Source organism: Pan paniscus, chromosome 2 (assembly GCF_029289425.2).
Source record: "Pan paniscus chromosome 2, NHGRI_mPanPan1-v2.0_pri, whole genome shotgun sequence".
Lineage (NCBI taxonomy): Eukaryota > Metazoa > Chordata > Mammalia > Primates > Hominidae > Pan > Pan paniscus.
The window spans coordinates 139487859-139505054 of NC_085926.1; the positions used below are offsets into that span (position 1 = coordinate 139487859).

At 37.4% G+C, this 17196-nt stretch overlaps 1 protein-coding gene across 4 annotated transcripts in view; it reads left to right on the forward strand.

The window, feature by feature from the left end:
- RASA2 (RAS p21 protein activator 2) overlaps positions 1-17196 on the forward strand; it is a 129089-nt gene that overhangs the window by 91019 nt on the left and 20874 nt on the right. Inside the window, exons 16-20 of one of the 4 annotated variants that reach the window (XM_055110565.1) lie at positions 2280-2363; positions 3034-3111; positions 7969-8042; positions 8590-8699; positions 12081-12092. In XM_055110565.1, coding sequence (XP_054966540.1) covers positions 2280-2363; positions 3034-3111; positions 7969-8042; positions 8590-8699; positions 12081-12092 — 358 coding nt within the window. The remainder of the gene's footprint in view (positions 1-2279; positions 2364-3033; positions 3112-7968; positions 8043-8589; positions 8700-12080; positions 12093-17196) is intronic. The other 3 variants (XM_034957521.2, XM_034957524.2, XM_034957522.3) reach the window with 3 other exon arrangements.

Genomic DNA, 17196 nt, shown 5'->3' on the forward strand with positions numbered 1-17196 from the left:
ACTTTATGTTTTAACTTATTTGGTCCTCCTAGCAACCTGGTAAGGTAAATTCTGTTATCATCCACATGTGCAGATAAGGAAATCACAATACAGTAACTTTTCCAAGCTCACACAACTGACAAATTATGATTTGATCATACTCAATTTGAACTGGATTTAACTGGGATTCAAAGTCAGTCAGTCTTTATCATCTGTGAGCTTAATCCTATCCCTTCCAACCTCTTAGACAGATGTTCAAGTACCTATAATGTATCATTCCATGCTCAATACTGGAGATGCAGTGATGAGTAAGATACTCTTTGCCCTTAGGAAACTCACAGCCAAGAGGAGTTGCTCAGTAGTGTAGGGAAAACACATGAGTTTTAGAGTTAAACCAGGTTCTGAATACCCATTTCTTCTCTCAACGGCTACATGACATTGACACTCACTTAACTTTGTGAGAACTGAATAGAACCATGTTGCAGTGGCAGCACCACGCCCTTTCTTGCCAAAGGATAAATGGTCTGTGAGTAGCCCCAGCAGAGAGTGGGCCAGTGTCCTTTTGTTCACAGGGCTGTCCATTCTGTGGCTTTGTTACTAAAGCTGCACAGAACTCTGAGGCAGTGAAAGCGTGGTAGCAACATTCTGGACATAAACAGAACACCTACTTCTGAACTTGTGAGTCTGCTTGTATTCGTACTTGAATTTGCATATTCCTGTAACAGATGTTGGTGGATACTTAGGTTGGTTCTATGACTTTGCTATTGTAAATAGTGCTGCAAGAAACATGAGTACAGGTGCCAGGACATCTTTAAGAATATTATTTTCTTCAAAGACAGAGAATTGTAGGGACCTTTTATAGATGTAATGAAATCCCAGATGTTACAGCTAAAATGTTTTCTGAATAGCCTTAATTTAGGTGTGTATCTACTTTATAAGTATATTATAAGGATCATATTTCAGATATTCCTTCCTTTCCAGATTACCTTATATTCTGGTCATCTCTTCCCCTTCACATTCATTGCCTATTTTCAATGTGGGGGTTCGGGGGATACTAAAATATCAAGGAATGGGAGCCAAAAATCAAACTAAAGCTTTTCTGTATCTAAATTTTTCTGGATATGTTTTTAGATGCAAGATACTGTTTACTTGAATCCTTAAAACAAATAAAAATGGTCTGTGTTTTGATAGAAACTTACACAAATGTATGGATTGGTGAAAATTCAGCAGGGTATTCATTTAATACCTATTCATTTTGTCATATGTAAATTATATCTCAATTTTTAAAAAAATGAAGGAGCAAAGATTCCTGAGGGAACACCGTTTAGTCAGTTTTATATGCTACTATATATTACTTCTTTCAGATAGACAGGCCTGAAAAACCTCTTGGATAATAGACCCAAATAATCACCCTCTGGTAAGATCCAAAAATAACTAGGTGACTTCACATTTCCTAAGCTGAATTTAGGTCTTTGCTTCCATGGTGAAAAGAGTTAATTGCAAAAGCCATTTAAAGTATTGAATATGTTTAGAGGTGAGCTGAGCACAGAAAATTTGGAACACCTAAAACTGCCATTTTAAGTTATAAGGTAGTAAAGTAGAAGTGACTATTCCAGAAGTGACTATAATTTGCCAGGTAATCCAAGGTGCCATACTGTACAAAACAACTTATATATAATATTGATAAAATTATGGCTTTTGGCTGGTGCCAAAAGGCTCATGCGTGTAATCCCAGCACTTCAGGAGGCCAAGGCGGGCAGATCACCTGAGGTCAAGAGTTCGAGACCAGCCTGGCCAACATGGCAAAACTCTGTTTCTACTGAAAATACAAAAATTAGCCAGGTGTGGTGACAGACACCTGTAATCCCAGCTACTTAGGAGACTGAGACAGGAGAATCGCTTGAACCCAGAAGGTGGAGGTTACAGTGAGCTGAGGTTACGCCACTACACTCCAGCCTGGGCAACAGAGTGAGACTCCATCTCAGGAAAAAAAAAAAAATATATATATATATATATATGTATGTATGTGTGTGTGTGTGTGTGTGTGTGTGACTTTTAAAAGCACCACATCTTTAATAATTACTTTGGGAAGAATTGTTAATTATGTATGGTTTCTTTAGTCTCTTAATTCCTTAGGCCAGTGAGTTGTACCCAGCCTTAGCTAGATTTTAACTGTGTGTGGTTTGAACGTTTTTGAGTCATTGTTTTACAGCAATGTAGTCCATTTACTCTATTCTACTTTTTTATACAAACTATTTTCTTGAAAACTTAGTAGGTTTGGTCTTTTTTACATTCTTTAGGATGCACAGACAATTAGAACATTAACTCTCATCTCAAAAACTATACAAACTTTGGGAAGCTGGGGGAGTCTGTCCAAAAGCAAGGTAAGTCCTTACATCTTTTATTTTGTTTTTACACTTCTAAATGTTGTTACATCCTATGATCCCTTATCCTTGACTTACCTTCTTCCAAATTAAAAACAAAACATACACACACACACACACACACACACACACACACACACACACACACACACACACACACACACAATAGCTGTCTTTTAAGTAGATACTCTCTTAGTCACCTGTTAAAGAGGACAGTTTCAGAAGCTGGGCATGGTGACTTGTGTCTTTAATCCCAGGAAGCCGAAGCGGGAAGATGACTTGAGGCCAGGAGTTCAAGGCTGTAGTGCACAATGATGGCACCTATGAATAGCCACTGCACTCCAGTCCCAGCAACATAGCAAGACCCTGTCTCTAGAAGTTTTAAAAAGAAAAAAAGTTTAATGAGAACATTAAAAACAAAAAGTTCCATGAAAACTGCTAAACAAGACAAGAGAGCCTAGTAAGGAGGTGCAGGACAGTCTGTCTGTCTGCCTGCTTCGGCCATAATCACATGACAGCTTTGAAAGAAGTCTTCCACTCCAAGCCCTGAACTCTCTGAAAATATATAATTGAGTCCTTTTAGGCCTTAATCCTCAGCTTAAAAATACAGTCCATTCTATTCTTAATTCTCTATTTAACACATATAAACCCTGTGTTTGTTTTTTCTTAGTCAAGTTTCAAAGAGACATTCATGTGTGAATTTTTCAAAATGTTTCAAGAAGAAGGATATATTATAGCAGTTAAAAAGGTATGATGGTTTTATTCTGGAATTGTTAATATTTATTTCATATAACATGGGGAAATAACATTTTATATATATGATTATTATCAATCCCCAGTTTAAATAATAATGTTTAAACTGTTCATCAAAAAGGCTTCCTTTTTCTTTTTTCTTCTTCCACAAAGCTGTGCTTTTCAGCTTTGAAAATACCTAAATAAGTTTAACAACAACTACTTTTGCCAGTGCATTTAGAAACACAAATTACAGATGTCTAGGGTTAGGATTTCTCAAAGTGACACTGTTGGCATTTGGGGCCAGATAATTCTTGATTCTGAGGGGCTGGCTTGTGCGTTTCAGGATATTTAGCAGCATGCCTGGCCTCTACCCCTTAGATGCAAGAAGTATGCCTCTGTTTTGACAGCCAAACATGCCTCCAGGTATTGCCAAATGTTCCTTGAGGGACAGAATTGCCTCTGGTTGAGAACCTCTGGTCTCTGGGGGTAAAGGCTTTGTATGGTGCCTGATGTAGAGTGGGCACTTAATTGCCATAGTAAAAAATATATACATTATTGAACATTTAATGAACAATATAAATTTTTGGTACTAACCTGAGGAAAGTTACTATAAATGTACAAAAACCTGTAGTATATAATATCCTAACACAAGGCCTGCAGCATACAAAAATCACTGTACTCAGAAGTTAAGAATGTTTTGAAAGGATCTTTAATTTCTTGAGTCTTTAGTCCTGAATCATCTAAACAAAATATAGCATTATCGTAAAATGCTGAAAATTTATAAAGAAAAGTTACCTTTGAAGTACTCTATCCCATATAGTCTAGAAGTTAAGAATTAAAAAATAAGGAAAGAAATGAATTACATCTAAACTGGGCCTGAAGAAAGTACTGTATTTTATGTATCACAGTCTTAACTTAATGAATCCAAATTAGCAAAGCCAAATGTTAAAGACTTCATTCAATTTCTGTAGCACAACTAGCAGTTGGTTGCCAGAGTATTTATTTTGTTGAGATACATGTTTGAGCCTTTTTTTATACTTAGGATTCTTACAGAGACTTAGTAAGTGAAAAATGATGATTTAAAAAATTCAAGTCCGTTGGAATATTTTTCATCTGGAATAGTGCCTGTTTAACCAAAATTTTTTTAGGCAACCATTGAAGGCTTTTGAGGAGAAAGTCTTTCAAAAGAATAGGCAAAGAAAAAGCTGCCCTTTTATTTTTCAGACATTGTTGAAACATTTGTGACACTGTAGGCAGACTTTTATTGGCAAGATTATGATGTACTGTCTTTGTTTGAGGGTTGTTTTTCCATGTTTTGTGACTGAGGCTATGGTAGCATCTGATCTTTTTTCCCCTGATATAATCAGAATGTTTAGAGTTGATAATGTCAGTGGAGAAAGGATTTAAGGGTTCCAGGAGTTTAGTCTGTTCCTGATCTGCTCTGAGTCACCCACTCACATTCTAATGGACTATCGCCATAGTGTGCCTCTGTCTCAGATTTGGTTCTAGATCCCTAAGCTGACATAGGGTATTTTGCCCTAATATCCTAGTTTCCTTTATTATTTAGTAGTTACAACAAGATATGTGCAGTGCTATAAAGTGTAAAAGCTTGTGAAGCTCAATTTCTCATTTTATATTGGCACTCTGCCTAGTGACATTTACTATTGATGCAGAAGAAAATAAGAGTGTAACTGAATCATATGCTATTCCCTGCAGAGTTTAGAAAGGATAACCTGGATAGTTCTATAAACAAGGTGACCATATAATTTGATGTCTAAACCAGAACACTTTTAAGAGTGAAAAATACTATTAGTGATTATTCTGGGATGATAGGAATGGTCCTGATAGGGATGGTCCTGAGCAAACTGGGACCTATAGTCACCCTGCCTATAGTCCATCTTAATTACTGGGTTTTCTTTCACTTTATATCTCTGTATTTACCCCATAGTTCCTTAAGAATTATAATAAATAAATTATTGGCTGGGTGCAGTGGCTCATGCCTGTAATCCCAGCCCTTTGGGAGGCCGAAGCGGGCGGATCACCTGAGGTCAGGAGTTGGAGACCAGCCTGGCTAACATGGTGAAACCCTGTTTCTACTAAAAATACAAAAAATTAGCCAGGCCTGGTGGCACGTGCCTGTAATCCCACCTACTAGGGAGGCTGAGGCGAGAGAATTGCTCGAACCCAGGAGGTAGAGGTTGCAGTGAGCCGAGATCATGCCATTGCACTCCAGCTTGGGCAACAAGAGCAAAACTCTGTCTCAAAAAAATAAAATAAATTATTATAAATAATAAATATTTGCTAACAAATCAGTGACTTCAGGTATATATTAAGAAATAAAATATTCACATAACTCAGACTCCATTAGTGCATGGTCCATCTGGGAGAATCGATGCTGTGATAGGGCGCTTCTTCAGTTCCCTTGGATACTTGTACCCACATTACCCACATATAATGCAAAAGGAACTCTGTTCTTGTTCTTTCACTTATCAATATTTTCTCCCAGCAAACAGAAGTAAACATTCCATTTCAAAACTCCTTAAGTCTGAGCTCTGGCGGGCAATTGTCAGCCAGTCTTAGGAGAAAATGGCTGTGCCTACAAATTCCACTTTAGAATAGGCACTGGAGCCTCAATACTATCCTTATTGGAATGCGGTTTGTTTTTAAGTCCTAAGCAGAACAACGTAGAGAAGTATAAAGGAAAAAGCAAAGAAATGCAGACCCTCTCTGAGTTTCTGAGTTTGTAATATCCACCTAATGAACTAAATAAATGGATAGCTCATTTAGGGGGCAAAATAGGATTCTTCTTTAAGAACAAGAATTGTTCCTCAAAATCAAAGTAATGGTAGATTAAAAAAAAAAAAAAGAGAGAAGAAAAGAATTGTTCCAGCCAGGCACGGTGGCTCACACCTGTAATCCCAGCACTTTGGGAGGCCGAGGCAGGTGGATCACAAGATCAGGAGTTCAAGACCAGCCTGGCCAATATGGTTAAACCCTGTCTCTACTAAAAATACAAAAATTAGCCGGGCATGGTGGCAGGCGCCGGTAGTCCCAGTTACTCAGGAGGCTGAGGCAGGAGAATCACTTGAACCTGAGAGGTGGAGGTTGAAGTGAGCCGAGATCGCACCATTGCACTCCAGCCTGGGCGACAGAACAAAACTCCATCACAAAAAAAAAAAAAAAAAAAAAAAAAAAAAGAAAAGAAAAGAAAAAGGAATCGTTCCTTGAACTGCTGATTTCCCTTTCCCATGAAGAGACAGCCAAATACTAAAAAGCCCTTGACCAGTCAGGGTAGCATATTTATGAAATTAAATGTTTTTCACTAGCTGAGTCGGTAAAGATGGATACTATAAATTTTCTTGATGGGAAGTTTATGAATGGCGATTAGATTTCGATTATCCCAGATAATCTGTTTACACTTCAGTCATGACTGTGAAATACCATCTCTCAGAGCTAAAGTCAGTTATATATAATAGAAGTTGGCAAACTCTTTTCTGTAAAGGGACAGTGAGAAAATATTTTAGGCTTTGCTGATCACATAAGGTCTCTGCCACTTAGTCTTTGTTTTCACAATCCTTTCACAATCCTAAATGTAACCCTAATTGTTACATTTAGAAATGTAATAGTTAGAGGTTGAGTATCCTTTATCAAAATGGTTGAGACCAGAAGTGTTTTGGATTTTGGATTTTTTTCAAATTTTGAAATACTTTTATTCATTCTCTCTCTCTCCATATATATATATATTTTTTAACTGATTGAGCATCCCTAATCTGAAAATCCAAAATTCAAAATCCAGAATGCACCAGCAAGCATTTCCTTTGAATATCCTGTTGGCACTCAGAAAGTTTTGGGTTTTGGAACATTTGGGATTTTTCAGATTAAGGATGTTCAACCTGTATTCTTATGGGCCTTACAAAAACAGGCTACAGGTCAAACGTGGCCCTCAGCCATACTTTGGTGATTTTTAACCTATAATAAAGGTTCACAATCTTATATGTGAAATCATTGGGACCAAAAGTATTTCAGAATTCAGTTTTTCAGAGTTTCAAAAGGTAATCAGTATATACTATATGTAACACCCCCCAGTGGAGCCTAGGGTAGCACCCCACAATCAAATAGATTAATTCTTATAGCACAGTGTATGAATACTTACAGTAAGTAATATAAGTACAGAGTGTAAATAGCCTTATGCCAGTTCAGGTTAAGTTATACCCCTAAATGAGTACTTCAAATCAAAGACAAGATTTAAAAACTTTGTATTCAGAATGTTATGTATTTCAGAATTGCAGTTAAGGAATTATGGATTGAATTATTCCTACAAGGAAATATGTTCTGGGTTTTAAGTAACTTAAGAACAAAGTTTTAGGCTGGGCACGGTGGCTCACACCTGTAATCCCAGCATTTTGGTAGGCTGAGTCAGGCACATCACTTGAGGCCGGGAGTTCAAGACCAGCCTGGCCAACATAGTGTAACCCTGTCTCTACTAAAAATAAAAAAAAAATAGCTGCCCATGGTGGCACATGCCTGTAATCCCAGCTACTTGGGAAGCTGAGGCATGAGAATCACTTGAACCCAGGAGGGAGAGGTTGCAGTGAGCTGAGATTGCACCACTGCACTCCAGCCTGGGCAACAGAGTGAGCCTCTGTCTCCACATAAATAAATAAATAAATAATACTTTTATAATACTTGTCATTTGTAAATTAGGGATTTCCTCTCTAATTAAATATGTGTTTTGTTTTATAAATTACTGTTATGTGTATTCATTAATAATGAAGAACTTCCCATTATAATTAATGACATGTAAGATAAACTGAATTTTTTATAATGTACCTTATCACACAGTGTAATATTTGCCCATTTCCCCATTTAGTTCTTGGATGAAATTTCATCTACTGAAACTAAAGAGTCCAGTGGTACGAGTGAGCCTGTGCACCTGAAAGAAGGGTAATTTAATCAAATTAGATGTGAAAGTCATATATCAGTATAGATATTAAGTAAGTACAAAGAGCGTGGGTCTAAGAATGAGGAGATCTGGCTTTGTGTGCTGTGTTAGAACTGCCAAAATTAGCAGTCAGGTAAGTCGCCTTTGCTGTCCTACAAACTTTATGGCAAAAAAGCATGATTTCCTGTGCATACAGTCCTAGAGGTGTTTTGCAATTATAGTGAGATGATGGGTATTTAGAGTACTTTAAAAAAGTAACAGCACTGTTAGTCTGAATGTAAAGTGTTTATTATAAGTTAAGGGGGGGAACCACTGATTTGACCCTTTTTTGTTCTGTATAGTACAATTTAAAATATTAAATTAATTAAAGACCTTATTCCTTTAGTGTGGCCAAAATAAATGCAACAGTCATGGATAGCAAAAACATTTTTATATATTTAATATAATCTTACACTACTATTCATGTCATTTAAAGTTAAAGGATACTTCTTTGTTTTGGATTAACTTTTAATTTTTATAGCTAAATGTTTACATCTGTTATGTTGGCAGTGAGATGTATAAAAGAGCTCAAGGAAGAACTCGGATTGGAAAAAAGAATTTTAAGAAACGATGGTTCTGCTTAACAAGCAGAGAGCTCACCTACCACAAACAGCCAGGTAGTTGTGTTTATGCTTTATTGTGGGGTTTTTCCTGGTTCTCAGTGAAGGTTTCTTTGCCGCTTATTGTGACTCTAGTGAATCCTTTCAGTAATATTACTGTAGTTTATGGTTTCTCACACTGATACATACGTACTAAGAATGAAAAAATATTTGACAGTAACCCCATGTATATTATGTTTTTCTCACATTAAATTTCTTGAGTTTCTGAAAATGGTGTTCCTTCAGTGTGCTCTGTTTTCTAAAAATCCATAGTAATCCATACTGTTGTTTATCAAAGAGCAACAGCTAAACCTCTTAGAACATGGGAGTTTCTTTAACTCTCAGAGGCAAAATTAGCAAGATTCCATATCGAATAAATGAGACTATTTCTGTCCTTTGCTGGGAAATATCAGCCAAAAATTCCCACAGTTATACCATAGATTGTGATCCCTATACAGTTGTCAAATTCATCCTAGGCTCTTAGCTAAGCTAACCCCAAGGTGGATGACTTAATAATTTGCCCTGTGAGAAGACTCTGTTGCCTTTACAAGTGGGCTATTTGTGTAAATGAAGCCATCTTCCTACAGTGTGATTTGAGAGCTGCAGAGAGAGGCAAAGCTTATCCTTCAGTAGACTGACACAGTCCTTTAAATAAACTACTTTTGAGTTTATTCCGTTGGGTTAATTTTCCACAGAAGGCCAGGTATGGTGGCTCATGCCTGTAATCCTAGCACTTTGGGAGGCCAAGGTAGGCGGATTACTTGAGGTCAGGAGTTTGAGACCAGTCTGACCAACGTGGCAAAACCCCATCTCTATTAAAAATAGAAAAAAATTAGCTGGGCATGGTGGCGCATGCCTGTAGTCCCAGCTACTCTGGAGGCTGAGGCAGGAGAATCGCTTGAACCCAGGAGGCAGAGGCTGCAGTAAGCTGAGATCGTGCCACTGCACTGTAGCCTGGGTGACAGAGCAAGACTCCATCTCAAAAAAAAAAAAAAAAAAAAAAAAAAAGGAATTATCCACAGAAGGCCATTAGCTTCTGATATTTTAGCAAGAAGAATTTAGTATCTAGATGACAGATCACATCTATATAGTAGAATCCCTTCTGTCCAAAATGATCAGGATCCAGAGATGTTCACTTAACCAAACCAAAAGGTTGGTTAAAGTGAGAATCATTTTAAAATAAACAAAAAGATGCATATAGATCTTAATTTATGTATTTGTTTACCAGCATTTTGGTAGAGAACCAAGATTATTTCTTTGACTATGGACCTGTAGATCAGATTTCCTGTCTTTCTTGTGTAAATATACCCATAATGCATCAGTTTTCAGGATGATTTCTCCAAAGTAAATCTAGAACTTAGATACTTGAAAAGTAATTCAAGCACAAAATCCTCTTAGATTTTCAGGATAGTTACATTAGTCTTTTACAGCTGTCTTACCTCCACATAAATCAGCCTTATTTGTGGAGGTATGCGTCTCCTTCTTAGAGGCTTTTCAAAGCATTTACCTGATTTTCAAATAAGTAATAAACCTCTTGGTAGTGGGCACTTACTTTGTCTCTTTACATAAAGTAAATTATAATTACAACATAGAAAACTAGCATAAATAAGTTTAGCAACAAACCCAATGGATATAGTAAGCAAAACAGCCTAACCGATGGAAGTAGAAGGGCGCAGGCTTAACAGAGTACCTGAGCAACCACAAGCGTGTAGCACCCCGTGAGCAACATTCAGTATGTTTTACAGAGGAAATGGAGAGTCTGTTAATCTATCAAATCTGTTAGGTAAAGATCTGTTAAGAGAGCTTCTGCTGTAAATTCTGGAATAATACATCAGACATAGGGTGCTTTAAAGAGGATATAACACAGTTAAGTAGAGTGCTTCAGTGGAGACTCTTGAATAGTAGAGTGATAAGAAAAAATTTTTATTTCATAATTTTTCCTTAGGAATGGCTTAACCAGAATGACTACATGTGTCCCAGTATATTAGAAAGATATAAGAAACCAAATGCATTATACTTTTGGGTATATTACCCAGATAATTTGTTACAACATTTACATACTCAAATAACTAAAAGTCAATAGGCTACATACATGCCCTTCCAGATAGCTTTTTATTTTTATTTTTTATTTTTGAGATGGAGTCTCACTCTGTCACCCAGACTGGAGGGCAGTGGCATGATCTTGGCTCACTGCAACCTCTGCCTCCCGGATTCAAGCGATTGTCCTGCCTCAGCCTCCCGAGTAGCTGGGATTACAGGCGCCCGCCACCACACCCAGCGAATTTTTGTATTTTTAGTGGAGACAGGGTTTCACCATGTTGGCCAGGCTGGTCTTGAACTCCTGACCTCGTGACCTGCCCCCTCAGCCTCCTAAAGTGCTGAGATTACAGGCATGAGCCAGCACGCCCGGCCCAGGTAGCATTTTTTAAGCTAAGCATATTTTGAATGTTTTCGAAATTATAACTTACTGAATACTATGTAAATGTTCTCACCTATGCATAGCACTGGGTGCTAATTATGTTTACATTAATAGTACATTTAAATAAAAGTTAAGGTAAATTAGTCATTCTCTATGAATAAATGAGTTCTTTTTTCTTCATTTAAAGCATTTTCTAATCTAAACCAATATTCTGAAGTATTTTTTTGGTTTATAATCTTCTTTAAGAATTAGATAGCTATGGACCCCTTTGTCTAGAAAACTGTACCTACAAACATAGACAAAAAATTTTGCATTTAACTTCAGGGAATTCATAGACACAAAATTTTGCATATAGTATCAGGGAGTTCATAGACCTAAAGTTCATCTGTGATTCTCAAGTTAAGAACCTCTGTTCTGGCCGGGCACGGTGGCTCACGCCCGTGATCCCAACACTTTGGGAGGCTGAGGCAGGCGGATCATGAGGCCAGGAGATCAAGACCATCCTGGCCAACGCGGTGAAACCCCATGTCTACCAAAAATACAAAAATTAGCCAGGCGTGGTGGCGTGCGTCTGTAGTCCCAGCTACTTGGGAGGCTGAGGCAGGAGAATTGCTTGAACCTGGGAGGCAGAGGCTACAGTGAGCCAAGATCGCACCACTGCATTCCAGCCTGAGTAACAGAATGAGACTCTGTCTCCAAAAAAAAAGAAAAAAAAAGAATCTCTGTTCTGTCCACTGATTTTAAAAGGACAAAATTCTCTAGAATGATGAGGCTACTAGAGGTATAAAACAGATGCATTAGAAGCTATGTTGTTGTTAAGCATTAAGAAGTTTAAAATTTTGGAATGACATTGGAGGAATGAGATATGAAGTTTCAAGCTTATTTACCAAAGCCTGCAGTTTTAAGCTTCCATGCTTTTTGTTTTAACTATTTTGATGGATTTTTCCAAAATATATTACATGCTTCCCTGCCTTCTAAAAAAGAGTTCATTGAACGTAAGTTAACATCTTCTAGATGACTTGGGGCTACCATTGATAATATTAATTGTTATATGGATTCTGATTTAGTGATATTTTCAGGGCTGCTTAAAGGTGTGTGCAACTGTTTACTCCAGCTAAATGCATTTACTCCGCAGCTAAATGCCTTGGACTGCTGTGCTTTTTGTGTTCCTATGTTCGCCTTATACAGTTTTTCTGTATCCTTTGTGGTAAGGCTGTGGCCTTAAATTTCTTGTGATGTCTGTGAACCATAATATAACACCTTATTCCCATCCCATCACCCGCCTCTATTTTTTACAGCAGTGTCCTATAAGTGAGGATGCAAGTGCTATGTTTGTTTAAATTATGCCTAAGATTAAAAGGCTTTGAATGAAAATGTCAGGACTTTCTCCTGTAAATAAAATACCTGGGCTTTGCATTCTCTGTTTGGTTGTTGAGCAAATGTTTTGCTTACTTCCAGTTTCCCTGCCGTTTTCTAGATAGCCAAGACTGCTAGTTAATTAGTCTTTTGCTACACTTGCTATGTGACTTTGGTGTCTGAAAGAATACCTCCCAAATTTCCTGTAACATAGACCTAAATCATTGAGTCTTTCACTCTATCTTCCTAATATACAGTAGTATTGTGAATCAAGTATTTCTGTCACTTAGTGTCAAATAATATCCATAGTCTTTTCCCATTTACTGGAAAATGAATTAATAGAATTTTCTCTGTCTTAACGATTTTTCTTCAATAAGTTTTTAAATTTTTGAGGCCCCTTTAGGCAAGTGCTAACAGGCAATAGTAAGCAACTAATCAGTAGAGTTAAATTAACATGTAGCAAATGAATATTATCAGACACTCAGCCATCAGTCATGATTACCTTGAGAGATTTTTATGGCCCTGTGTACTTACAATTATGATTTTATATTGCTATACTATAATTTAGTCATCTTCTACAAGTAAAAGTTCTCTTAGTTATATGCGGAGATCAAACTAGTTATTGATGTTCCAGCCTCTTTATGTCTCATTCAGCCTCATCTTTTGCAGTATCCATATGTAGTTTCACCAGACTACTTTTTGCAGTGCCTTCTTTACATCTTTTGCATGCTTTTACATTCATGCTTTTGCATATGTACATAAAAATATCTACCTAAAAATTCCTTTATTTTCTTCTTTACCTGTGTAATCTGTTGTCCTTTAAGTCTTAGATCAAGTGTCAGCTCTTTATGGAAGCCATTGTAAGCCTCATATGGCTACCTCGGTGTAGCCATTCCCTTACTGTGTATCTTTAGCTACGTGGCATTACTGTGTGGTCATTACTTTTGTCCATCTCTTCCCCTAGTCTTTAAGATCCTCAGTGGTAAGGACCATATTATTACTAGTGGCATAAAGGCATATAGTAAGTATTCTTCAAAGAACACCATGTCTTCCATATATGCTGTCATCTGAATTACGTTAAGAACTACTTGTCTTTCTAAAATTTCTGCCAGGCATACTAATTCATCTTTGAAATTCTGTTCTGTAGAATTTAATTAGATATTGTCTACTTTGGGGAGACCTGTTATACACAGATACATACACACAACTTTCATGTGACATTAAATGCCCTAGCTTATATAGCCAGCCCTACCCTAGCTCATATAGCCAATGGACATTGTAAAAGAAATGTCCATGATATTTTAAACATAAATGTTCAATACACTGAAGTTGACACGGTTTTCACCTACCTGTATTTTCACATACAGGGCTCTGCAGCTTTTTTTTTTTTTTCTGATAGCTAAAGAACAAAATACATCATTGATTCAATCATGCATTTATTCAACAGGTATTTTATTGAGTGCCTACTATGTACCAGACACTGTTCTAGGCTCTGGAGAGAAAAATAGTAAACAAAACATACCAAAATCCCTGTCCTTATAGATCTTTACTAAGACAATAAACAGTAAAAAAAAGAAAATTATATTTATGTTGGATTATAATAAATCAGATGAACAAAAAAGAAGCAAGGACAAGGAACAGAAAATGATGGGTTCAGTGAGGTGAGTTAAAATATTAAAAGGTCTAACCAGGGAAGGCTTCACTGAGAAAGTGACATTTGAGCAAAGACCTAAATCTAAAGATGGTTGGGGAGTGAACCATGTGGGTATTTGGGATAAAAGTGTCACAGAAATAGCTAACAGCACCCAGAACAAATGCCTTGAAATAGAAGCATGCCTGGAGTGTTAAAGAGATAAGAGAAAGCTCTTGTGGCTGGAAAATTGAAGAAGAGGGTAAGTCATAGGAACTAAGATCAAAAAGATCATAGAAGTGCTAGATTTTATAGGACCTTGTGGGCTTTTACTTTGAGTAAAATGGAAAGACATTGGAGAGGTTTATGCAGAAGAATGACATTGTTTAACTTATGTCTTAATAGGGTAACTTATGTCTGTGGAGTGTTACATGGAGAATGAATGAAGGGCACAAGGAGAGCAGTTAAGAGACTATTAAAATATTCTAGAGGAGAAAAGAGAATGGCTTGGATCTGTTGGTAGCAGTAGAAATGATAAAAATGGATCACATTCTGAATCTATTTGAAAAATAGTACCCAGAGGAGTTAGATACTGGGAGTGAAAGAAAAAGGCAAGTTAAGGATAATTCCAAGGATTTGGGCATGAAGTTGCCTTTTTAATAATAAAGAACTCTTTTTGAGGAAAAAAAAAAAAGTAAAGAAGGGGAACAGAAAATGATGGAGTCAGTATAAAACTGAACTTGAAAAAAAAAATGTCCTGGTAATGGTAGAAAAAACCAAGAGTCCTGGTAGTGGTAGAGAAGCTTGTATTAGACTAACTCTCATAGATAACAATTATAAACCTTGAGCAGAATATATATAGCAATTCTCTGAAGAATTTGACCCTTGAAAGAAAGGAACCATGCTGGCTAAGATTGATTGATTGAGATGGAGTTTCACTCTTGTTGCCCAGGCTGGAGTGCAGTGGTGCAATCTCAGCTCACTGCAACCTCCACCTCCCAGGTTTAAGTGATTCTTCTGCCTCAGCCTCCCGAGTAGCTGAGATTACAGGCATGCATCGCCATGCCCGGCTAATTTTTTATTTTTAGTAGAGACAGGGTTTCTCCATGTTGGTCAGTCTGGTCTTGGACTCCCAACCTCAGGTGATTCACCCACCTTGGCCTCCCAAAGTGCTGGGATTACAGGCATGAGCCACTGCACCCGGCCTAAGATTTATTTTTATACAGCTTTTCCCCTTGAAAGCACTCCCAGTCTAGCCAGTTTGAGGTGGTGCTAAAATGCAAGCAGAAAACTAAGCTTTATTGGCTTGAGATACCAAAGGATGGAGTTTAGGGCTACCAGAGAGGCTGGAAATTGAGGCATAAAGAGGAGTTCTTCAGTCTGCATGTGAACTCCTCTGAAATATTTAGTTGACTCTTAAACCGCTAATGCAAGAGGGACCTCCAAAGGGGCTAGTGAAAAGCAATAACTGAAAACTTGAAAAAGATGAGCAGAGACTTCAGTTTCTGTCCGCCTCAAAGGAGACAATTTGGAATTTTACTTAGAGAGCTTAGCAAACACTTAAATATTTTCATCAAAATCTCAAAAGAGTGGTGGCGCAATAGTAAAGACTATATTCTAGGATTAAGAATAAACAAAGTATAGTATAAACAAAGTATAAAACCAACCCTCACGATAATCACCAATGATGTAACGTCAAGGGAAGGTAACTGAATCCATAGTTTCTACAATGTTTTATTCATGAAGGCCAGTATGTAATGGAACATTAACAACTCAAGAAGAAACACAGAATTATAATGCATAATCTGGAGAAAAGGCGATCAGTAGAAGTAGACCCCTAGATGATCTACATGTTGGAATTAGCAGACGTGAACTTTAAAGCCTCTATTATAAATATTTCAAGGACTTAGTGGAAAAGTAGTCATCATGAGTAAAGAAATGGGGAATCTCAGCCAAAAAAGAAAATAAAAAGGGAATCAAATGGAAATTCTAGAATTGAAAAGCACAATACCTGACATGAAAAATCTGACAGGCTTAACAACAGATTGGTTCACTGAACTTGAAGATAGATCAGTAGAAATGAACCAATCTAGAACACAGAAAAGACTGGGGGGAAATGAACAAAACCTCAGTGACCCTTTAGTACAATATCAGGTAGTCTAACATATGCATGCTTGGTGTCCTAGGAGGAGAGTAGAGAAAGAATTGGACAAAAAAAAAAAAATTTTTTTTTGAAGAAATAATGGCCTAAAATTTCCCAAATTTGATGAAACAGTATCTTATAGATCTGAGAAGCTCAATGAGCTGCAAGCATGATAAATGCAAAGGAAACCGCACTTAGACATAAAATAGTCAAACCAGAGATAAAGAGAAAATCTTGCAAGCAGAGAAACAAAAGACAAGACACACACAGGGGAACAACAGTACAGTTGACAGCTAACTCCTCATAAAAAGCAACTAGGCCGGGCGCGGTGGCTCACGCCTGTAATCCCAGCACTTTGGGAGGCCGAGGCGGGCGGATCACGAGGTCAGGAGATCGAGACCATCCTGGCTAACACGGTGAAACCCCGTCTCTACTAAAAATACAAAAAATTAGCCGGGCGTGATGGCGGGCGCCTGTAGTCCCAGCTACTCGGGAGGCTGAGGCAGGAGAATGGCGTGAACCCGGGAGGCGGAGCTTGCAGTGAGCCGAGATCGCGCCACTGCACTCCAGCCTGGGCGACAGAGCGAGACTCCGTCTCAAAAAAAAAAAAAAAAAAAAAAAAAGCAACTAAAACTGGAGGACAGTGGAATGACCTGTTTAAAATGCTAAAGGAACAAAAGTCTCAACATTCAAGAGAAAATTTTCTTTGAAAATGAAAATATATTTTAAATAAATGAAAGCTGAGAGAGACTCCATTGTGAGCAAGCCTGCACTATAAGAAATGCTAAAGGAAATTCTTCAGGCTGAAAGGAAATAATACCAGATGGAAACTTAGATCTACAAGGAGTAAAGAGCACTGGAAATGGTAAATATGTGGGTAAATGTAAGAATGCCTGGTTTTTTTTTCTCCATTTCTTTAAAAAGCAACTGTTTGATGCAAAATGTATAACATTTAATTATAGGGTTTATA